At 42.6% G+C, this 24479-nt stretch overlaps 2 protein-coding genes across 2 annotated transcripts in view; one reads left to right on the top strand and one right to left on the bottom strand.

The window, feature by feature from the left end:
• Positions 1 to 2923: 2923 nt before the first annotated feature.
• On the top strand, positions 2924 to 7684 carry cd36 (CD36 molecule (CD36 blood group)). The gene is made up of 12 exons (XM_030045985.1): positions 2924 to 3083; positions 3477 to 3637; positions 3859 to 4003; positions 4844 to 4999; positions 5120 to 5211; positions 5424 to 5473; positions 5605 to 5674; positions 6033 to 6220; positions 6429 to 6547; positions 6743 to 6816; positions 6912 to 6966; positions 7110 to 7684. Exons 1-12 carry the CDS (start codon positions 2961 to 2963, stop codon positions 7284 to 7286), a joined length of 1410 nt encoding a protein of 469 aa, XP_029901845.1. The 5' UTR covers positions 2924 to 2960; the 3' UTR covers positions 7287 to 7684.
• A 1022-nt stretch (positions 7685 to 8706) lies between these two features.
• sema3c (sema domain, immunoglobulin domain (Ig), short basic domain, secreted, (semaphorin) 3C) overlaps positions 8707 to 24479 on the bottom strand; it is a 39456-nt gene continuing 23683 nt past the window's right edge. The window contains exons 6-18 of the mRNA XM_030046079.1: positions 22780 to 22870; positions 21480 to 21599; positions 20968 to 21110; positions 20758 to 20872; positions 20082 to 20151; positions 18376 to 18520; positions 17531 to 17753; positions 15298 to 15386; positions 14653 to 14694; positions 14249 to 14406; positions 12540 to 12607; positions 11651 to 11781; positions 8707 to 10851 (exon numbers count right to left, since the gene is read on the bottom strand). Coding sequence (XP_029901939.1) covers positions 10420 to 10851; positions 11651 to 11781; positions 12540 to 12607; positions 14249 to 14406; positions 14653 to 14694; positions 15298 to 15386; positions 17531 to 17753; positions 18376 to 18520; positions 20082 to 20151; positions 20758 to 20872; positions 20968 to 21110; positions 21480 to 21599; positions 22780 to 22870 — 1827 coding nt within the window. The 3' untranslated portion in view covers positions 8707 to 10419. The remainder of the gene's footprint in view (positions 10852 to 11650; positions 11782 to 12539; positions 12608 to 14248; positions 14407 to 14652; positions 14695 to 15297; positions 15387 to 17530; positions 17754 to 18375; positions 18521 to 20081; positions 20152 to 20757; positions 20873 to 20967; positions 21111 to 21479; positions 21600 to 22779; positions 22871 to 24479) is intronic.

Below are 24479 nucleotides of genomic sequence, written 5' to 3'. Positions count from 1 at the left end.
CAATTGTTTGCCTTGTAATGACGACTGAAAATAATGATTTTGATTGATTTTTTTAACAGCTGAATCACAATTTGTATTGGGGTTTTTATTTAACTACACTTGCTCACCGATAGGCTACATGCAAGAGTGTTTAGATCATCATGTGCATTCAGTTGTTCAATCTCAGCCAAATGGAGCAAAATAATAGATCCACTGGCATTTAACATATGCAGAGCTTTTATTTAAAGCACCTTACATAATCAAACACATAACCTTAGGAATCACCCCATTAAATCATACCTGGTCACTGTTTGTGGTTTGAATCATTAGGAATTTTAGCCCATGTTAAGTATGAGTCTTCAAAATCAACATATAGGTTAACTGATGTTGTGCTGGTTGGTGATGCAAACTGCAAAAACAGGCACCCAAAACAAACCCATAGGATGTAAACAATATCTTTCCATACAATTTTCATTTCCAGTGTAGCTTTTAAGGAATACATGCAAATTAGTGGTGGTGTCCTTCCCATTCTAATCCTCCTACACTGGAGATTGCTATGTTTTTGTAGAGGGCTGATCCAGGTGCAACGTGTTGAGAGTCCAAGAGTATATTCCGTAGGCAAAAAAGGTTATGTCACTTTATTAGCATAGAAAACAACATGGACATGGAGTGCAAAGATGACTGTGTATGTTACAGGAAACAGACAGTTCTCCCAGTTTAAAAAAAAAAGAAAAAAGAAAAAAGAAAAAAAGTAAAACAGACATATAGTAGCCAAGTCATGCACAAGATTTCCTTCACTGAGTCATATGACTAATAAATACATATATTTCAAACAATTTAAATTGCTCCTCATTGTAAAGTCTGATGTCAGTGGCATTTATTAATCATAGTCTTTGCTTTTTATAGGGACAGTTCATCTTGTTCACCCAGTGCGTCCTAAGGTGCTGGCCAGTCTTCTATCTCTTGAATGAGAAGGTTATGAACAAGATAACCAGACTCTGGGCCGGCCCGTGGCATAGGCAGAATAGGCAAATGCTAAGGGCGCCATCTGCTGGAGGGGCCAAAGGGGCGCCAGCAGCGGGTGTTTACCGGCGGGATACCGGCGGGGGGGCGGAGGGTTCTTTAATTTGAACTCAGCCTGAGTTACCCACTAGTAGCCTGGTTCCATGCTCCAGAAATGATCAAATCAGTGTTTAATGCCAACCTTATCCTCAGTAGGGAGCATGTTCCTTGTGATTATGTGATAGAACTGTAGGCAGACTAATTGGGTCTCACCAAAACAAGGATGTATTCAAAATCTTCTGCATAAGTGGGCATAAACCTATTTATTTTTAGACACATGCAAATACAATCACAGATTAGTTTTGGGAAGAAATGAGTCACATGAATTGCTCATGAGCTCAAGGCAAGGCAAGAGATCAAGGATGAGTTTTGATGAAAGACACATTTACACATTTAGCAGCTGGCACAGCAACAGCAAGTCCATAGACCAGGCCTACACAAGGTTAAAGTCAACCCAGAGGTTTGAGTTGTGCTTCTGAAAATGACAAGATGAAGTCATTCTGACATGAATCTGTTTTAAAATAGAGAATGATATGAATAGTCATCATGATATTCTTAAAAAAAAAAAGTAGGATGAGGTATTCAAATCAGGCATCAGGTATTCAAACCAAGCTTTCCTGACTTGCAGTATGTGGGGACGGAATGGTGGTGCTGCCCTCCAGTGGTAAAATGGAGACTTACAGTGCTCCTCAGGTTGATGGCAGTTTTGGGGCTGAGCCATAGGCACAGCACCATGCTTGGCCGTGAAATATATTGCCAGTTTAACATTTAAAATGCCTGGAGGTGTGGCCAGAAAGGCCTAGTCATTACAAACAGCATACAGTCTTTTTTGCACACGGGCAAAACCAAACAACGTTAGCTGTAATACGGCGTAGTATCATATACAGTTATTATTTCCAGGAATGAATAGACAGCAGAAAGTATAGCAATCAGGGACAAATAAGATTGAACAATATCACTCAAAAGCAACTGGAAACGAGGTACAAGATCTTCTTTCCTTCAAGCATCTTGTCAATTGTTGTATTTCTGAGCAATGAACAAAAGGGAGGAATATTTGGACTTTGACATCAATCAGACCACATGTGCACAGTACCCAAATTACATGCAGTGAAATGGCAATGATCAGTAAATTTGGCATTGATGTCAATGTCATCAGTGTCATGGTGCCCCAGCAAGATAACATGGAGAACAATTAACTTTAATATATCATACATGTCATTTTGCCAAAGTGACTTTAGATATGACTTTGTCAGTCAGAACAGTGGTCGTAAAAACTAAGGCAATTCCAGTGGTGTTTATCGTTTTATCTTCTTTGTCCCTGGTATCTAATTGCATCTTGTGCACCAAGCAGAAGATAACTGGATAGGAGATGAGGGAGATTAGAAAAGAACAGAATAGATTCAAGCAGAACGCAGCAGATCACTGTGACAAAGAATAGAGTATAGTAAAACTGAATAAAATAAAACATAATGGTGGCATGGCTCTGGCTGGGATTAGAAAATGAACAGTCCCACTACTTCACTGTGCCCATCACCTCCCCATGACCCACTTCTGACCAAAATCTCTCTTCCTCTTTATCACAGTGTGGCTGTTAGTGGCTATTATCAGCTCATAGAAAATGCTCACTGATAGTGACTACGCCTTCTCTCCTTTGAACCTTCAAATATTCTCTGCCATTATATAACCACCGTTATAAGGAGTCCCTTGAGCGACTGCCAAAGGCATCTGTACCTTTACCTGGCCTTTGCTGGGCTGTCAGTTCCTCTCTGACGGTAGTGCTGTCTCTGCTGCTGCTACTGCTGGGACACAAACACAGACAGCCTACACACACTAGCACACACCACAAACACAGAGACAGAAGGAGAACAGACTGCCAGGCAGGCAGACGGACTGTCGGACGGAGGGAGACGCACGCCGCCATGGGCCGTTGTAACAGAAGGTGTGGGCTGATAGCCGGAGCTGTGTTTGGGGCGGTGGTAGCCATCCTGGGAGGCGTCCTTATCCCAGTGGGGGACAGCATCATTGAGGGGACAGTGAAGAAGGTATGGTGCTCAGTTTCACTCTGGTTTGATACAAAGGAAAGAGAGAAGGGGAGAGAGAAAGAGAGTATGTTTGTGGTTATCAAGGTGAACCAGGAGAAAGAGAGCGAGAGGTGAGTGTTTTGGAAAGCTGTTTCATCTGGTAAATAAGAAGCTATGCATTAAGCAAGTGTATTTTGTCTAAAATGATCAGAAAAAAACCAAAACAAACACAATCTGTGATTTTCAAATGTGCAGCAAGGCTAAACGCAGGGTGAAACTGGAATGACTTACATTCTTTTATTTAATTGTCATAGGGCCAAAATCGTTCAAACGTGTCAGCAGTGGGGCTGCTGGCCTGCTGGCAGTCTTGAAGCTGGTTTAAAAATAGATTGTCTGTGTGTCTGCGGGGTGCAGGAAGCTGTCATCGAGCCTGGAACGGCAGCTTATGACAACTGGGCGTCCGCAGAGGCAGTGGTGTACAGGCAGTTCTGGCTTTTTGACGTGAAAAACCCCCTGGAGGTTTTGAATAATGGCACAAAGCCAGTGGTGACAGAGAGAGGACCTTATACCTACAGGTAAGGTGGATTCCTTTACCCTTTTTTTTACCCTGTCTTACTCTCATAAAAAAAATATATGTCTATAATTTGATTTAAAACACACTGTATACACATGTGAATGATGTGCACCTTCTCATTTAGCACCTTTAAAGCCAGTAATCTCCAAACTGAACTCAGCTGCTTCATCACATTTAATCTGATTTGATATAATCTAAGAAGTCCCTCTTCCCCTGTTTCAGGACAAGATACCTACCCAAAGAGAATATCACAGCTCATTCCAACCACACTATAGCCTTTGTGCTCCCTGCGGGTGCCATCTTTGAGCCATCCTTGTCAGTGGGACCAGAGGAAGACCAAGTCACCTCCCTAAACCTGGCTGTGGCTGTAAGTGAGTGTCACCCCGCTGTGCGGTGATGGCTTATCTTCTCTACCTGACTCAGAGGTTCACAACACAAAATATACTGCATTTGTGCATCTGTACTGTTGATAGTTACATGTTCTCAGAGAAGACAAACAATGCCAAATCAAGCTGGTCTGCACTGCAGAAGATAGCTTTGGTCTGCAACCGTTCACTAAAGCAAATGTGCATTGAAAAGTTTGAGTGTTGGATCCAAATTAGCTGTGCCAGCACAGTTCAGCTCAGACTGGCAGAAAGGTGTATAAAGGGAGTTATGCAAATTGCAGTATGACATATTTAGAGTGTTTCAGGAGGATTTGCAAACAAAATGAAAATCTGGTTGGGGCAAATGACAAGGTTGCTTGTGACTGGTGACTAGACGCTGATGATGAGATTGGCATAAACATGGCAAAAGAGTACTGCGGCAAAAGTCTTGTTGAGTCACTGTGAAAAACATAGACGTCACGATTACACAATTGTTGTCTTTGGTTGTGGGTACAGTGCACATTGTTGCCACCCCATAAATTGATAAGTCTGACAATTTCTGTAACTAATTGCAACATCAGCTTGTCTTTCACTTATTATGTTGAACTTGCAGTCATAAAACAATATCTATCACTCTGAGAACATTATCTCTCTGGCCTATGTCCTGAAGCAATGGCAGTTGTGTGCACAGCAGGTTTGCTGTACTGTGTGTTATTATGGGATGATTTACTGTTCTTTACATTGACACAGTGATTACCATTTAAGCAACTATATGCTATTTTATACATTTGCTGACTTTCAGTGTCTCCAAAGATAAAGGTAATTGTTTCTGGGCTTTTCAGGGTGCTTATTCGCTGGTTCCCAAAGGTCTGCATAGTCTTCTGGAGGGCTTAATAAGGTCAAGCAATTCATCCTTGTTCCAGCGCCGAACAATAAAAGAAATCCTGTGGGGTTACCCAGACCCTATTTTGAAAAGAACTGTGGGAGTCTTTGTACCTGTAAGCAAACAAGGATATTAACCTTTCACATTCACAACAAAATGTAGAAGAAACAAATCCTTTCCATCTACACATCAGTAATGAAATTACGTGTCATATACACCTGTGTATTTTCTCTAGTACAATGGTACCTATGATGGCTACTACAATGTCTACACTGGAAAGGATGACATATCGAAAGTGGGACTTATTGACAGATGGCAGGGTGAGAGGTGAGTTTAATTATGGATAAAATTAATGAGATATTGAACACTGTTGCACAGCCTTGGCCTGCTATTGGAATAATCATATAATAATGCTATATATAAATCCTGAGAAGATTGAGGAACCTGGAAGCACTGCTGTTTTGGAAAATTTCAGTGTTGCAGGCTACGGCATGCTAGATGAGAAATGGGTTTCTGATTCGTGTCATTTTGTCAAACAGGACTGTAGATTACTGGAACAACACATACTGTGACATGATCAACGGAACAGGTGCAGTTCATGATTCAGAATTTACTGTTTGTGACTATAAAAGAGAAAGGTCGCACAACTATAGACTGTACCCTAGTTATAACTTGCTGTAAAGTATGTTTCTGACACATTTATTTGTCTCTGTCTCTCAGATGCTTCCTCCTTCCCTCCCTTTTTGGACAAGAAGAAACCTCTCTATTTCTTCTCTTCGGACATCTGCAGGTGACAAGGACTTTCTTTCTGATGGAGTAATTTGATTTGATCGATGCTATTGTGTGATATGCTCTCGTGACATTAATCTCTCCTTGTTGGCAAATTTGAGAAGTGTAACCCTTTGTACATCTTACTCTCAGTAACCACTAGAGGTCAGATGTTGCCAATAATGAAACCCTAGCCATAGACTTCCACGGTGCTGTCATTAGCCAGCCTGATCCAAGTTCAATGGTAGACCTCAAAAAGAAGCCAGAATACAAGACATCAGGAAATAGACTCTACCTTTGGGTACATCAAGGTGTTTGATCTACATCATGACCATTGCTGGAAGATTCTTGATCTAACCTCTCTACTGCATTGTCCTCAGGTCTGTGTCGGCCACTTTTGAGAAAAGCAAGGATCTGAAGGGGATTGAGGTATACCGCTACGTCCTCCCCACGTTAACCCTGGCCTCCCCTAAGGAGAACCCAGACAACCAGTGTTTCTGCACAGACCCAGTGGTCACCAAGGACTGCGCCTTGGCCGGAGTTCTGGATGTCAGCTCCTGTCGAGATGGTCGGTACCAGGTTGAACTGTTGAACCTGAATCTTTTTTAAAGGAACATGCATTTGCATTGGATTTGCAGCATTTGAAGTCATTCCCATGCTGTACAGAATTGTGCATTAGACCTTTAAAATGCAATTTCTTGATGAGGAATTAATGTCATTTTATGCACAGCAGCTTGGCTCTTTGAACCCTCATTATTCCCTCGTCACCTAAACAGGAGCCCCCATCTACATCTCTTTGCCCCACTTTCTTCATGGCAGCGCTTACCTGATAGAGGATGTGCTGGGACTCAATCCCAGTGAGGAGCACCATGCCACCTACCTGGACGTGGAACCGGTAAGAACATATAATCTTCCATCTTTAAAATGCAACCTTTCCAGCCAAAGGGGACATGTTTGATTCTTAGTGAATCTTCGGTTTCTGATGTAATGTTACTTTGGTCCTGTTATACAATTTCTCCATCCCAGTAGCTCATTTTGATTTCAGAATTGTTGATGCTGACCTCATGTTGTTGCTTGTTTTATGTATCAGACCACTGGGTTCACCCTGGGCTTTGCCAAGAGACTCCAGGTGAATATGATGTACGGACCATCAAACGTCATCACGTAAGTTCCAGTATGTTCAGTCAGCTCGGATATTCAGGAAAGGTCAAGGCAGAATTGTTCATTGAATGCTTAAATAACGAACTCCTTCCATGCAGGGTACTTAAGAAAGTAAAGGACTACACCATATTCCCAGTTGTTTGGCTGAATGAGGTAGGATATTTTTATTTTAAAAAACAAAGCTCTGCAATAATTTATGGTTAGTGGGATGTTTTATCAGGGGAGTACATGTTACTTACTCTCGCTCTTACTCTATCTCTCTCTGTCTCTCTCTCTCGTTCCATCTGTGCAACCAGACGGCTGTTGTAGATGACAAGACAGCGGATATGTTCAAGAAGGAGCTCATCTACCCTATACAGCTGCTGCATGTGATACAGCAGGCACTATTGGGCGTTGGTCTGGCTATCTTCTTCCTCTGTCTTATTGCCTACTGTGTGGTGCGAAGGAAGGAAAACAATGGCAAGTTAGTGTAAGTGAATCAGGCAAAGCCGTTTGCTGTGCGGGAGATGTGGAGCACACTGCAGTCACGCTGCTACTGGACCTTTGACCATTTGATATTGACTTGCACTTTTTGTAAGTTCATTGTTGTTTAAAATGTTTATCTTTCTTTGATACCAAGGGGGGATACTGTGATTTTGTAAAGCTTAACAGCTGAATTCCTTTGCCAATTATCATTTCATACTTAATTTAAATACAATAATCACTGTAACATTAAATCTCAATCAGGGATTTTGAGAGTAAGGAGACTCCTCTCAGAGGTAAAGTTATTAATCTACTTTACTGTTCTACAGAGAGAGGAAGATGTTTTATGTCCTGTGAAAGAAATGTACTGTACATAAATAAATTTTAATCTTGTAACTGAAATATACTTTGCTGAACTAGCACCTTCAGAGTAAATAAAATGTGGGGAAAAAAAAGGCTTCCGTTCGGTGCCATGCTCTTACTGTTGGTCTCAAAGGTGTGTTCTCTTTGGTTGTGACACCAAAGCATACTATCAAAACTAGTCTACATCCCCCTCAGCCCAAGAATGGCTTACGCTCCCCCACTGCTGAAACAAACCTCTCTATTGTGCATGATGAAGCAAAATTATTCAGTTTCCTTTTCACCTTGAGTGGCCCATAAATCAAAATAAGGGTAAATATGGGCTAGGGGATGATTATGCTTGTGGTTATGCATGGCTCTTGAGTTTGTTTGGTGAGAAAGCAGTATTTCTGCCTGGCAGGAGCCCTCTCTCCAGTTTTATGGGTTTTAAATGACCCTCTGCAGGCTCCTGGGTTTCTTTGATTCTACTGTTCAGTCTGCAGCATTCACATCCCACATTCAAGGAAGTGTTTCATTGAGATTAAAACAGACAGGTCTCACTCCTCTCTCTGGGAATGGGCTATTTGCAACCTCGGGTTATCCTACCTGCTGCAGGCTGCAAATTTCCCTTTAAAATGTATTTGAATTGGGATACTGTATGTTATTAAACCCATACATTTTCTGTCAACCCCACATCCCCCCAACCCATCATGAAAAAGTAGTATAATGTAACTATTATCATGTGGTATAAGGTACCACAGCATTAATAAAGAGATGCTGCTGCTTTCGTTTTACCTCTGTCAAAATAATAACATTTGATGCCATAATATATATGGGTTTACCTGGCCGGGGACTAGCTATCTCTGGGACAGCCCATTATCTCCATTAAATAAACAAATACATAAATGGCTGTTCAAAGGAAGGGAAATTCTACATTTTGAGAGATGATACAGATGAAAATGTGGTCTAAAAATGGATTATGTGATTAATGTGTAAAATTAAAATTGATTTAAACAGGTTTATTCAGACTGTCATTACATTAATAAATAGAAATACACAGGTTTCATAATAACACTGAAGTTACACTTAAACTTGACATGATGCTGGTCACACATTTTTATTAAAATGGGAGCAGAGATCTGTAGAGGGAAGTGGGGAAGGGTTAAACTAGAAAGGGGTGTCTTGTTTCAAAATGAAAACATGTACCTCTGCGATTTGCAGATACAGTCATAGTTAGTTGGTGAAATATGTTGAAATTATATACACAAGGTTCACAATGAAAACACTTTTCCACAAAAATGACACAACATTAAGTTAAAAGGATGAAACAAATATACTCTGTACACAGAAAAACAAATAATCTCTATCTACATTAGCTATGGTTTTGAAAAAAAAAAAAAAAAGATGCTATTCACATATGTAAAGGGAGAGGGGAAACTGGACTATATCACAACTATCTCATTGATGATAATTATCTCAGAATTAAAAGCATGTCCACCTCTCTGTGCAGGAGGTGGAAAATTTCTAAGCATCAATGATGGAGACTCTTGTTTCCAGGTATTAAACAACGATACATTTTACCTGAAGACAAAAGATACAAAATGTGCATCTCTGCTAGTTTGGTTTCCCAAAACTAATCCAAGTTAGGATTAAGAGTATTTTTCTGTCAATACTGAGGAATTTCATGCACATTAACATGCTTCTGTGCTGGAAACACGAAAAGTACAATACAATATGCAGAGAGAAATTTAAGTACTGCGAGGCACATTCTCTCAAATGTACAACGCCTGAGTAATATGAATAAATACAAGATTCATTTAAGGAGCTTGCATCAGCGCACATTTCATTTCAGACTCTAGTCAGTATTCTACTACAATGCCTATTTGGGTAACATCTGTGCTGAATAATAAGTTTGGCCTGTCCACTCATAAATTTTAATTCATAGCCTTGTAAAAAAAAAAATTAATGAGGCCACTTACCATCTGTGCTTTGTATAGACAGTGCTAGTATAACACAATGTATTATAGAGTATACTGCTGGGGGGCTACAGTGGCAGATTTTTCTCAGGAGTGGGCTTAATGTTAACCTGCATGTGCCCACTGAGAGCCAGAGTAACTCTGTGGTTTTTGCTGCGCAGAAATACTCTGTTAGTTAATGGAGAAATGTGAGTAGAGCCTTATAAAATACTATTTTAACACTTAGAATAAAGAGAAAGGGCGCTCAGTGTCAAACATGCAGATTTATTTCTCGCTCCCATTTCCCTTCTCAATCTCCTCTCTTTATTTGCAAGGTTTCCACTTCCCTCCCCGTTCTTTTTCTTTCTTTTTATTGTTATTACTCTTTTTTTTTTTTTTTTTTACACAGAGCAAATGTCCATGGTGAGCTCAGCTAATATCCCGCCAGCCCAATTTCCCCTCCAGTATCTACAATAAGATAAGAACACTGCCCATAGTCGCGACTGAAGGTGTATTATCAGAAGCAATGTCAGCTGAATCCACAGTTTATTGGTGGCGATCATAAACCAACAGGGCCACTTTGTGTCTGTGTGTGTGTGCGTGTGTGTTTGTGTGTGCATGTGTGCGTATGTCTCACAGTCTCCTGGTCACAGTACCTCATGAATTCTGTGTGAGAAAGGAGATATCCCCAAATAACCCCCTCACCTCCCACACCCACATCCTTTTCTGACATCCACGGTGCAGCTCTGTGGGTGGAAATAAGAGCGTTCATTACTTCTGAGCAGGGTACAGAGGCAGAGGAAGATGTGTGTATCAGTTTCTACCGCATAGCAGCTCTGGCACCTCCCCGTCAGACCTCTGGGAGGTGGTTGCGGCGGTTGCGACTCTTCCTGCGGTCCAGCAGGGGCTTCAGTTTGGCCAGATCCCCCCTGAGAGGCCCAGGTGGCTGAAGCTGCTGCTGCTGCTGCTTCTGCCGGAGCTGGAGGCTCTGCAGCTCCTTTCTCTCCTTGCAGTACTGTTGCACAGCCAGGCTTTCTGCAGGGCTGAAGGCTGCCAATAGGGCCTTGGGGTGCAACGAGCTGGCCCACGCCCAGGGCGACTGCCGCTTGTCTGTCAGCACACTCACCATGGCCTCGCTCAGCACCCTGAGGCGGATCTTGGCCACGGTGCGTTTGAAGCCGTTCTCAGTGGTCAGGCAGTAGTAGAGGCCCTGGTCAGACAGCTGGACAGTGCGGATGAGGAGGCCGTGCTCAGTGGACAGGACCCGGTCACTGAGCTTCACCTGTGAAAGGCATAATTAGGTTGTATCATAACCCCATCCACATGGATTTTAGCAAGTCAGAGATCCATTCCAAGTACAATCAGATTTCCATGGCGCATATTAAAATCATTTTTGGATTTAAAACAACTCTCAGATTAAACTTATACTTGGCACCAAAACTGCATGTATAGGTTACTCTATAAAATGAGCTGCAGAAGGACTCCAATAATAATATACCGCTGGACTATAATGATTTATTTTAAGGCAAATGATATTCTTGAGGGGAAATGGCTCTAAAAATGGCTGTAACTGTGTGCCTGCTCCACAGAACTAAAAGTTAAACGTATTAAAGATGTGTCTCTATCACGCTGGCGCTCTACTGCACTGTTCTATTTAATCTGTCACAGCCTGTGGAGGTGCTCTAACTGTTTAAGGGGTGTCAAATATTTGTAAAATGTCTCCCCGCTGAGAATCCACTCATTAGTCAAGGTCTGTATCATGTTTGATCTGTATCACCGCTTGTTATAATGCTCTGCTGCCAATAAACGCTCCCAATGTCATTCCTCAGGCAATACAAGCCCCTGATCAAGTGTGTGAGCTCATTTGACTGCTATGACATGTTTAATGTTTGATGTAATATTCAACCATGTGCGCAGACTGGAGACACCAAAGCAGTCCTCTGCAATAGAGAAAAAAGATATCTATTCATCTGTATCTCCAGGGATTTTTATGGCGTGCTTGGTTCAAGATTAGCTTGTGATGTGTCAGAGGTCAAGCAGGCTGCAATGTTGGCCTCTGATCTCTTTGACCTTGAACTGACCTCTTTCCTCCTGTCATTGTCCCTCTGGATAAGCCAGCGGATAGACGCCTGGGGCGACTTGGGCAAACACTCTAGGAAGGTGGTGTTGTTTTTTACGCCGTACTGCGTCATCTCCACTGCATTCCTGTAAGCTAACAAACCACACACACACACACACACACACACACACACACAGCCAAGAGAGACACATCAGACGTCACTTGCTGACAGACACAAACCCCACAGATGGATGCATATCTGCCTCAAGCCCCAACAGTGAGGGTGGAGTGTTGACCTAAAGGCTTAGCTTAGCACCTGCAGCACAGCCAAACTCCACCTCGAGTACTTCAGTTTCTACTTAACATGACATAATGTAACCTCAGTTTTGTCCTTTAACCATTTTGTTATTTATTTTTGCAACGGCAACATGGCTCCTCACTCAGCTGGATGAATGACAGGGTAGAGGCTAATTAGCGGTAATGGCCATATGGTCGGTTCCCCAAGTTAATTTAAAGATGTAAACTGTTGGAAATGGGACACTCTGGGGAGCACAGCCTCTCCTCTCATTAAACCGCATCCTGCCAGTCGACTGGGTGCATATTCATAGTGAAGTATGTTGCACCTTTACTCGAAAACAGGCACAAACACACATGCACACGCACATGCACGCACACACAATATGTGCATCCATGGAGCGACAGCTTCCACGGAAATCACTACAATCCCTGACAGGCCTGTTTTCCTGGATGACAGTTAATCCCATCAGATGTGCACTGTTTTACAATGAGAGGACATATTTGTCTAGGATTTAATGTGAATCTGTATTGGCAATGTATATAATGACATGTCAATGTCAGACTAAAGAGGCCCCTTCATAAGTACAAATATATAAAGAGCTTGAGGAAATTACCTTTCAGATTGAATCCTCTGCACTGAGTAAGTGGATTGCCATGCATAATGTCTTGCCTCCTGCTTCTCCTAAAAAGGAAGAATTCACATTTGAAAATAACAAACACAATTGCACAATAAGCAGCTAAGTACAAAAGTTTCCAATCAAAATATGCATTCATATCGTTCTACTTTTACCCCAACTCTGCTCCACATGTTAATTTGATATTATCCACCGAGGGGAAGGAGTGGTTTGTGCCAAAACAGTATGAGGAACATTTGACCGTGTTATTCCACTCTCCAGTGCGCGCTCATGTATAACAGAAAGAGGCCGAGAGGACGTAAACAAGCTGACACATTTCAGACACATTTACTGCAGGAAAACGGGGGCTGTGCTTTTGTTCTGTGACCAAACTAAACTTGACCTGCGTCTGACTGAAAAGCCGAGACACACAGCTGGTCCTGAAAGAAACAAGAGGGGTATCAGCTTAGAGGAGAGGTGTCACTCATGCCTCCTTGTCTGTGTTATGTCTAGATGGAGCGGTTACAACAAAAGCAGAATTAGTGGCATTAACACTGAAGTGGGTGCTGAAGGATTTCAATACGGCAGTGTTTTGCACTCAAAATTTGAACAGCTGTTACCACCTTACCAATACTGCCTACCTACATCTTGGTCATGAGAAATACTGTGAAGTACATACAAGTATTTGCTGGTTGCAATATCACTAGTTAGTGCATTCATGTAAACTAGAGATTGACTGATATATAAGTTTGACACTTTACTGACTTTGGAATTAAAATTGAATATCTTCTCTTCGTTGTCACCCATCTGATATAATGGACAACATACTGTGCAGCGTGCTTGTTGAAATCTCTGACAAGGGGTTACTTGATCGCTTCTGTCTGCGTGTCAGCAGGATAACTCAAACAATATTGGCCATATTTGCATGAAAATTGGTTTTAAGGTTCCTCGTGGGCCAGCAATGAAGTGCTTAACTTCTCGGGCCAGTCAGGCGTGCCTAGCCCAAACAGGGCCATGAATTCCAGCTGCAAACTTAGCGCAGGTCTGTGTTCTCCTGAGCGCCTGCTTGTTTATACATTTATTGTACAGACTGAGATTCGGACTCAGATTTTACTGTCCTCCACGTGGAAATCTGTATTCACAGTCCGTGCATGCAGCACAGCGGCACAGGTGACGGCACACACCAATAATTGATTAATAATTTATCAATACAACAATGGGTTATCTATGGGAAGCACTTTCCTGGAATCAATTCTGACGTGACATGCTAATCAGAGTCCACACACATATGTGCAAATATACTTTTATTCCTCCTCTTCATTTTCTTCTTCTCATGATTATTATCATCCAACAAAATTGTTTAAGAAAGAGAAAAACTGAGAGGAATAAAGATTATGCCAGAGTTTATTTACCACTTAATAATTTAGAAGAGCTGTCCACAGCAATGTCTATGAATATAATTTGCCTATTAATATCTGTATTAGTGGGAAAAAAAACTCTTGTTGTCTTTTACTCCTTTTTTCACTTGATCGCTTCAAAAGTAAAAAAAACATTGGACATATTTGCATGAAAATTGGTGTTAAGGGGGAATTACAGGGGAATTAGCCAGTTCTTGCATAATTGTTTGACTTGTTTGGCATGAACATGGTCAAATTTAAAGATACTGAATACTGGCACAAAATATCAGCCATGAACTTCTGTGTCTGTACCTTTTGCCAGTGGGATAGAAGCGGGAGCAGCTGAGCCCGTCCCACGCACAGTAGGGGTCCCTGGCAAGGCAGCAGTCAGCACAAGCCGAGCCGTAAGCCTGACAACGGTGCAGGGAGACCTGGGAGACCCCGAACTCGGAGCTGACGTACAGCTGTTGCTGCAATGTAAACAGTTCAAATGTCAGCTGCCCTGTTTGTCTTAATAAGTGGCCGGCTGACAGGAAAATGAGACAGAGGGCTGAAACAATTATGGCTTATTAGTTCCCTCTCCTGCCTTTAGGAGCCTTATTATGCACAGGAGATTTCTGTTTCATGCATTACATAGTAGCTGCAGACAAATCGATGGCATATTACAACAATAAAAGTGTGCTTTGTGTGTGGAGAAACCAAAGATGGATACTTACTTTTTTTGAGGATATTCTCAAGTTTGTAACCGGAGCTTGATTCTAAAAAACAGCACATAAAGGTACAATGTTCAGTGCTTTCAGATACTGTCAGGTGTTATTTCTATCAAAACAGCAGTACATCAGTTTATGGGACTTTCCCTGAATAGCAAACAGACTCTCGCAGCAGAAAGGCTGGCATCGAGCAGCAGAACCTGCAAGGGAGCCACTTTGCATAAATCTCTCTCCAGATGTCTGCAACTCTCCAGGAGAATTTTATTCTGTCTTCTGAGAATAAATCAAAATTACTCTTCTGATTGAAGGAGCGGTATAGTCCAGGTGCACTTGAAGATTAAAGGAGCCCTGCCTTTTAGTTTTTAAATGATCACAGGTTTTAGTGGTTTGAGCCAGATCAGTGGGCAAAGATAAAGCAGCATGTGTGAAGGTTCACTCGGGGCAACGGCGAGGCTCTTGCAGTCTGTCAGCGTGTTTCCCATCACTCTGCGCCGCAGTGCGCACAACATCCATCTCCTGAATGCCACCCTGTCTCTGCCTGTCTGACCCTGGCCTTTGTGTTGTGGCCAAGTGTGCCGTCCTCCCTGCCTTTGATGTGAGGTGTGGTGGGAAAGAAAAGGAATGAAAGGGAAGGAAAGACAAAAGACTGACCTTAAACACTTCCAGCTCCTCCAGGATCAGATCTTCATCCAGCGAACGATTGGTTGGCAGGACAATTACCTTCTGCACTGTGCCTTTGTCTGGGGGCAGGAAGTGGACATAGGTCACAAACACATACTCACACACAGAGGGGTCACTCAGCAACCACATGAGATACATACACACACGCCAACAACCAAGAATGGATGCAGATGCCCGCGGTCATCGAAACTAAAACACAACACAGAAACCGCTCGAGACAAAAATGAACTCCCAGTCTGGCCCCCCTAGTTCGTGTTTGCTGTTGAATTGGGCATGATAGCCATGTCCAGCATCTGCAGCAAAATCAACTATGCTGGGAGAGGGGATGGAGGCGCTTAACTCCACACAAGGGAGGATGAGGTTCTGCGGTGAGGGCAGAATGCAACACAACCATCATCAATAACACCGTTTTGTCCTGGGAGCCAGAGCAGCGGCGAGGGGGTGAGGGAGTTACAGCGAGCCACAGCTCCTGGAAATGCCTGATAAGAGTCTCCCCCATCCCTGAGACAATGCCTCGTCTCCGGCCCAGCCTCGGTTAGACAGGCCTGGCTGCCCTTCAAGAATCCAGGCCGGAGAAACAGAACGAGGAGGCTGCCTGATAAACACAAGCAGCTGTGAGAGAGAGAAAGAGAGAGAGCAAAAGAGAGAGTCTCTGGGCAGCCTGCTGAATGCAAACGTGCACACGTGGACACGCACATGCACCAACGCACATGCACACGCACACAAACACAAACAATGGATGCAAAAAATGGATTGCTTTTTTGTGCCAATTTTCCTATCAGCATTTTCACTATAGACATGACCTATGCCTGTGTCTTTCAAAGAAATTCATTCTTGTCAGGGTGGAAAAGCCTCAACTAAACTGACATTTGTTTAGGTGGGTTTGTAGCTCAGAAAGGGTGACACACCCCATCTATTCAGTGATGTGATGCACTGACCTAGCCAACACAATAGAAGTCCATCTTCAAATCAATGAGTTTCACACTCTTAGCTGTTCTTAAAATGATTGAAAACTCCTGCCAAAGAAATGAGATAATTGTTTTTGATACAGTTTCACTTAATTCATACTTTTCTAGCAAAACCTGTCAACATTTTGAATTACTAGTATGAAAATAATGTCACTTGATCCACATAAAAAAAAATCTGGATAGAAGTTAATCTACCATGTTATATTTTTCACTTGGTGGAAAAAAGTGGTGGAAAAAGTTGAAATTACTTGTTATATGTGTAATGTTTAGTGTACATGACATTATTAGCAAGCTCAAAGTCCTCTCTCAACAGATCTATCTAACAGATCTTGACCTGTTTGTAACATTATTCATGTTATCTGTCGAGGTCTTGGAATTTGCCGTCCCACCCACAATGTAAAATCCCCTCTGTTACTCTTTTGTTTGCTAATCAGCTGCAGAAATGGGACTCCGCTGTATAATCATTTGCTTATGAAACACCTCAATAATGGCCCATAAGAAAGACGTATTGTGTTAACATGACTTATTGAAGTGGAGCAGCGCTGTTTCAGCATGTCATTGTAAATTAGAGTTTGCTGCTAATTGACCTGCCTGGTTAAATTATAATATAGAAATATAAAGTGGAGGCGACTGTGGTGGCGCCACTGCCTTAAGAAAGGAGGAATGCTGCTGAGGCCAAGGTGCAAGTTGTGGTTGTGTTGTTGACTTCACACACATTACCAAAAGTGTTTTTAACAACTCATTTAATCCAATCCAGCAAAGTCTCAAAATCCTATTTTTTAATTGTCTTCAGAATTGGAAAAATCTGACACTGGAGTGTAATAAATTCACTTGCTTCCAATGAAGTTCAGCTTGTTTCAATATTATTTCTTTTTTTAACCGAGTGAAAATATCTTGCGGGGTGATCTTGCCTTAAAATCTGCTGTCTTCCATTATGATAATGACATTCATTTGTACTGCATTCCCAAAACAAGTGGAACCGTTTTGTCACTCCACTGGTAGATAGAAATTTTTAAAGCTTAGAGCTAGACTAAACAATTTGGTATGAGATGTTTTCCAAAGTAAAAGTCTCTTTTGCCTTAATGTTATCATGTCAAATTCTTTGCCATGACTAACTTATATAGCTATCTCTACTGTCTTTTTGGTAAATGCTGACAGGGTATACATGATTAATGATCACTTTATGATACTGACATAAAAAAGCCCCTCCACTGGTTTTGCATGTGAATCCATACCTGTGCCCAGGAAGAGAACTTGGTAGTTTCCATCCGCAGCCATGACCTGATCCACGGCCACGGTTGTGTATTTGTAGTCAGCGTTGGTGCGAACCACCAAAGGTCTCCTGCCCACCGGGTAGATGGGGTTGAACATGACCGGGTGGTTCCTCACGAACGTCACCACATCATCTGGGAACTCCTTGGTCGTTTGGATATCAGGGGTGAAGGCTCCACCAGGACACTGGAGGAAGAAGGGGAGTGTGTATGTGTTTGTGTGTATGTATGCCAAAATCAAATTTATTCTCATATCATGCTCCACTTTTGACCAGTGCAATTACAGGTTTTATCCTTAACCCATTTTATTTACACTGCATCAGTTTAACAATCTGATAACATAAAGCAACAATAAAGCTTCATGGAATGCTATCACAAAATGCATGAATTTACTTAACATTTAGTCATTTCGTCTCAAATGCAATAATGTTGTTTGTCTTGAAACAAACAAAAAAAATCTGACAACGCGATGAGATAATCCCACTTGTTTCCAATGCTAATCAACTTGTTTTTTGTTTTTTTAAAAATCAAATGTCATTTTTTTGATACTAATGGGCTGATCTGCCCTATTCTGCCTTGTTTCAACAAATTTATACTTGTTCCAAAAAAAATCCCTGATTCAAGTGAAACTGCATTGGAAACAAGAGGCATTATCTCATCCCACTGGCAGACCTTTTCACTTGTTTTAAGAAAAACAAGATTTGGCCAAAAATAATATTTTGAGTATCAAATGAAATCACTTGTTAAGAAGAGGGGTTTTTGCAGCGTTTGACCTTTTTGTTTTATGTAATACTTAAGCATGAACTCACAGTCCCAGGCCTTGGGTAAGGGATGCGGCCTTGGTATGCCACCCATTGGAAGTTGGGTCCATCTCTGTGAGCGAAGGGCCCGTTGAAGACCGTGAGGATGTCGGCCATGTTGTACACACACACCGCCGAGCCTTTAAACACGGAGCTGTGGAAATGAAACGCATACTTTCCGTGAAACACAACAGAGAGCTAACATCCACGACCTGCAGACCCGCCCAGCTCAAACATTACAGCGTTCCTCTTCACCGGCCACGCTGTTTCTGAGGATGTCCAAGACATACAATCTGGGTGGAACCACTGCCACAGTCCAGCGGGGGACACCAAGCCTGGTTTCCTCCCCTGATGGACCTGATGTGGTTTGGCCTGGTCATTTAAAACCACACCAAGGTAACACATGAAAGGGCCATTGTTGCAGGGGAAGTGAGCCATATCACGCAAAGCGGAGAGGGAGGAACAAATACAGAGCAGCGATAGGAATAACAAAGTGCAGGGAGACCTCAAGGACCTCAGTGTTTGGTTTGGCTGTGTTCGGTGAGCCAGGCTGCACTACTGTAGCCTTCATATGATCCTGAGGTAACAAGTGGATCAGGGGCCTGTGGCTGTGTCACCCAGGGTTATCCAGATGAAACCAATTAGAGATCAGAACAGATGGATCAAGTGAGCATGCCTTTAAACCTCCAAACTTGCCATGCAACCCTTCTGGCTATGACTTTCTTCTGAATATGTGCAATTTAATCAGCGTGGGAAGCGTGAATTCACCTTCATCTGGATGATGAAGGTTAACTGCAAACAACACCAAAATTAGGTGTTTAGTTTAAGGTGGGTTTCTTAGCTTCATTTGTTACAGTATTTCACAACATAAGAATGTGTATAGATAAGAGATTCAGTGAAGTCGATCAAGAAACAGTAAATAAAAAAAACAAAACAAAACAAGGGGGGCAGCAGGGTAGTAGATGTGGAGTATGTTGAATTTTGAATTATAGAAAACAATCTGGGGGAAGTAATCGCTCTTTATTTCGGTTTATGTTACTTTGACCCATGAGTGCAACTGCTTCTTTCACTTTATGCTGCTTTTCCTCATCGTCAGGCTGAAACAAGGAGTTCTGGGGAAAAGCGTCTCTTTTCAGGAAAGTCTAAATCTAAATTCCATATTTGCAACGTGAACACCACTGAATAAAATTTGACGGGAGATTTGGAGATAAAAATGTCAGGAGAGAGATGAATTACTCCTTTTTTACTCCTTGAAAAGTGAGGAACTGGACTCTCATATCATTTACTCTGGAAAATTGTGTAATGAATCCTCTCTGCACCCCAAAATTCCCGCTGTGATAGACTCCACACAATTGGTGGAGCACATCCAATGGGACATCTATCTTATGCAATATATATATTCCAGGTTGATGTGTGGGCTACTCCAAATTTAGCACTTGCACTTGGTCAGCAAAGTGGTGTTGGTGCACTGCTGCTTGAATTTCTACTTTAATGAGGAAGGAACATCAAGGGGGGGGCCATATGGTGAAGCCACCAAAATCCTGTAATTGATAGTTCATCACTCGCCAAAGCTGCTCTGCAATGAGACACATGACGTCTCTATCTCGCAGTCCCCTTGACAGGCACAGCACTTCCGCTGATATCCAGTTAGTGATTAGCATAACTGTTATGGGCCGCAGGAATGTTAGAGTTGGCTTCGTCGCCGCCGCTCTTACCTTGTGGACGTGAAGACTCCAAACACCAACAGGCCCTTGGGCTGATCGGTTTCCAGCAAAAACACACTCTCTGGAAGGGAAAACACAAATGTGGACACATGGACGAGCGCACATACGCAGAAACAGACGCTCGTTTCAGCAGATTCATTATAGGCCTTATCACCTCCCTCCATCCTTGGAGCAATGACAACCGCCGAGTGATGGGCGTAGGAATTAATAAACGCTCATGTTGACAGATTTAGTCTGGTGAACGGGACGGAAAGCAGGTCTGTGACGTGATGTTTTTGGTTTGCAGGGCTTAGGCTAAGAAAGCCTTGTGGATATGCTCATGAACCAATGCAAACTGACCAAAGACAACACAAGTGATGTTATGAAAATTGATAAAACAGTTTTGTCCCAATCCAGACCAAACAGAGAAAGTGCTGAGGATTGTTTGTGGAGAAAGGGATTGCTCAAAATCGCGTAATCTTTCAAGAATTAGGGTGGTCTCCACTTTCCATGCAGGGTTATTTACTGTTTTTGGAATTATAAACTTTGTTTTGAACTTGATACTGTACTGATACCTAGATATTATATAAGGCAGAGGATCATTCACACTTTCACTATATGAAGCCACCAAGGGATTGCAGAGCATCCCGATGTCACGAAGGGGAGTGTGTTCCTCCATTTGACTCACCCAGCTCGTCAAAGTGAGTCTCAGTGCCGTCCTCCTCCAGAACCGAACACACCATCCTGGCCTTCAGGAAGGTGGTCCACTTGTTCACCAGGCTCCGCTGCCCTCCGATGTCACTCTGCACGCAGAAAGCAACCACATCTTTGCACAAAGCGACTCAAAGCCACAACAGACACAATATTTTATCATTTTGGCAGAGACAGCGGCACTTACCGGACACACTCTGGCCACCATGGTGTGGATATTTTTGGTATTTCCACTGTTATCCGTTAGCCTCTCACGGAAGAAAAAATACAATTTGGCATCGTTGGGATCCGTTCCATCTGGTATCAACTGGGCATCAATGAATATTGGCTCTGAATGAAAGCGAGTTGCAAATGGATACACTGTCAACCAGACAGGCTTTCACAATTTCCATGAAGACGTGCACCAGAATAAACACTCAGATATTTGTGTGAACTGAAAATGTTTGGTTAATATAGTTTTTAATCTTCATACATCTTCATATTATCAAATCATTCAGCTTCATACTCGGTCTTAAAATATTGTTTTTCTTAAAACAAAGTAGAATTTGCTTTAATCAAGTGAAACTGTTTCAGAGTGTAAGACTTACTATGACACTAAATAACTTAGTCAAATGCAGATTTTTTTTTTTTTTTTTGGAAAAGTGTGTGACTGTGTGTGTGTGTGTGTGTGTGTGTGTGTGTGTGTGTGTGTATGCTCACCACTCAGCCATTTGGAGTTGTGCTGGTCTGTCCGCACTGCATTTCTCTTGGTCAGGCTCCTGAAGATGGCAGCATCTGTCCCCATGAAGTCAATGTACATGCCTGAGAAGAGCTCCTGGTCTGAACACACACACACACACACACACACACACACACACACACACATACACATAAGCACCAAAATTAGCAATACACCCCAACAGCTTTATAGGCCTTGACATAAAACGTGTTTTATGAAAGTAAGTGGTGGCCTTTTTAACAGAATTAGCAGCAGATTTACAGGTTGTGTATTAGACTCGCCCTGTGTGTTACTAATAACCATCTGCGCGCTCTCCACAGCGGGGTTATGCTTTTTATCATTCCTTTACTTGCACTTCATCATCCCATCAGTTCCAGACCATGTGTGCTGGGGGATGTGGAGTAAGCAGGGGGAGGGGGGCGGGGCCGGGGTCATGTGGCCCACATCCAAGCCGCCCCGCTCTAAGGAGAGAGTGCTGACAGCACCCAGACAGCCGCAGAGGGTCTTGTACTGGAAGATGGGGAGGTACAGTAGAGATAGTTACTTTTTTTTTTTTTTTTTTTTTAAATCGAGCCCAGACACTGGCTGGGATTGTCCTCTGAGTCAGAGAGGCTTGCAGTGCTGCATCACTGCTTCAAAGAGGGCTGCCATTGACCTTGACTCCATTTGGCAGGCAGGAGGCGCAGTGCCCGCTTCCCTTCCCTTCCCTTCCACTCCACTCTCCCCTTCTCCCCCCTCTTGGATCCCACTCAACTTGTAACTGGACATCTTGAGGTCAGTGATTGGCTGATAGGCAGGGCCGCTGCTGACATGGCGATGCTCGGGTGTCAGAAAGCAGAGCTCTTCGTGCAACGCATCGCCTTAAACCGTGTCAACAGCAACCCGAGACCCGTCAACAGATCAAAAGAAGGGCTAGGGAGGTCTCTGAAGTCACAGATACAGAGCTAGTGGTGGCCACTCAATAGTCTCTGTGTGTTCACTGCAAAACATCTCCATCCCAAGTCATTCTGTCTGATACTCTGTGTTAAAAGCTTGCTTTTCCTCAAACAAGGTAAAAAATCTGCCAGTGGGATGAGATGATCTGCCTTACTCTGCTCTGTTTCATTTGTTATGTTTATTCCCAAAAAAGAAATCCTCACCCAAGTGTAACTGCATTGGAATCAAGTGGTATTATCTCATCTAACTCTTAACACAGAATTTGAGACTAAATTACTTAAGATGCACATTTTTTTGAAGCGTTTGCTTGTATAATAGAGACTGAGGAATGCAGGAGGCACCTACTAAGCATGACGGAGACGGTGTTGACCTGGGGATTGAAGGAGCAGCGTCCTTTGCCAGATTCTGTCCGTGAGTCAATATGGAAGACTTGTTCCTGCCAGGGAGGAGAGAGAAAGTCACAGATAAGGGGACAGTTTTATATGAGAGGGTTGGGATATTGTGCCCAGTGGCATTAACCACGGTAAATATGTGTATGAGCATCGCAAATACTCCACAAAAGCCCTGCTCAAGTTTCCTTAACCTTAACTGGCCTATGTGGGACAGTAAAAAGAACATTCCATCTGGGGAAAGGAGAAGGAATTTCCCAGCTAATAGATAGACATTTCTCCATCTCAGGTGGAAAGTCTGCCAAATCCCAACCTCCCTCCCCCTCTGGAGGATCGGACCATCCTCATGGCTCTTACAGTAATCTGGATAACCCAGAGAGCCCTTCCTGTCCCGTCCCCCTTAGGTCTGGTGCTGCAGCTTCCTTGAGCAGGGATGCGAGTGACGTCAGCCAAAGAAAATTCTTCCAGGAAAATGTGTCTGTTCTCCAAATGGTGCGAGACTCTGGAGGTGGACTGAGTGTCTGGAAAGCAAACTCAATAAAGTCCACACTGCAAAAAATATCCATCTTAAACAAGGCATTTAATCTAGCATTGATTTTTAAAATCCTAACAAGGAAAAAATGTTCCAGTGGATGAATAACATCACTGCAAATCTGCTTAATTTGAAGTGTTTTCTTGAATCAAGTATCATTTTTGATAGTACTCATTGCAAATAATCTCCATCTTTTAGCTCATATTTTGTCTTACAATATGTTTTTCTCAAAACAATGAAATTCTGCCAGTGGTATGAGACAAACCCACTTGTTTCCAATGCAGTTTAACGTGTTTCAGATGTCTGGGAAGCATAAATATGTTGAAACGAGGCAGAAAAAGGTTGATTAGACTGCTAATATAAAGAAAATGACTCAAAAATGACTCATGATTCAAGAAAACTCTGAAAAAAAAGTTGACGAGCATTGGAACCAAATGGGATTATCTCATCCCACTGGCAGGTTTCTTTCACTTTTCACAGGAACAACAAGATTTTAATACAGAATATGAGACTACATGGATACATTTTTGGAGTGCTGGTGTGACCTGCCTCATTCTGTACACTGACAAAAGTGTGAAATAAATTAAAGTATATTCAGATTTGAAGACTGAACATGAGGCAAAATTACTTACTAAAAAATTCACATTTTTTGCAGTGTACCATCCATTACATGTCTCGGCAGTGGCGACATAATTGAAAGAAAGCAAAACCCAAACACATAAACACTCACACATGTGCGCACACAACAGACCTGCCCAGTCTGTTAAAGCCATCCCACTGAGCTTGGAGACAACACAATACTCTGGCGCACGTTCACAGGCCAAAGGTCCGCACTGTGAGCTTGCCGCCTACTTCCCTCTAAAGCAGCTTGTTATACTTAACAGATCCCTCGTCTGAGACACTGACATGTTTGAGCTCAGAGGTTGAAAACAGAGCCGTCTGCCTTTCAAACAAAAACCCCCAAATGACAAAAGGCACCGCAGTGCGGAAAGAGCCTGGTCGGGAGTGCTCTACTTATTAGCGTTTGGCAGTGGTCCGCAGTCTGTGGCTAAATGTTGCTCAGTCAGTGAGCACTTTTCTCCTGGAGTGCTTCCTCACTCTCACTTCCAGAGCTGTGTGGCCGG

The sequence above is a fragment of the Myripristis murdjan genome, chromosome 23 (genome assembly GCF_902150065.1).
Source record: "Myripristis murdjan chromosome 23, fMyrMur1.1, whole genome shotgun sequence".
NCBI lineage: Eukaryota > Metazoa > Chordata > Actinopteri > Holocentriformes > Holocentridae > Myripristis > Myripristis murdjan.
The sequence above is the reverse complement of the archived record's forward strand: the minus strand, read 5'-3'. Positions and strand labels throughout refer to the sequence as shown.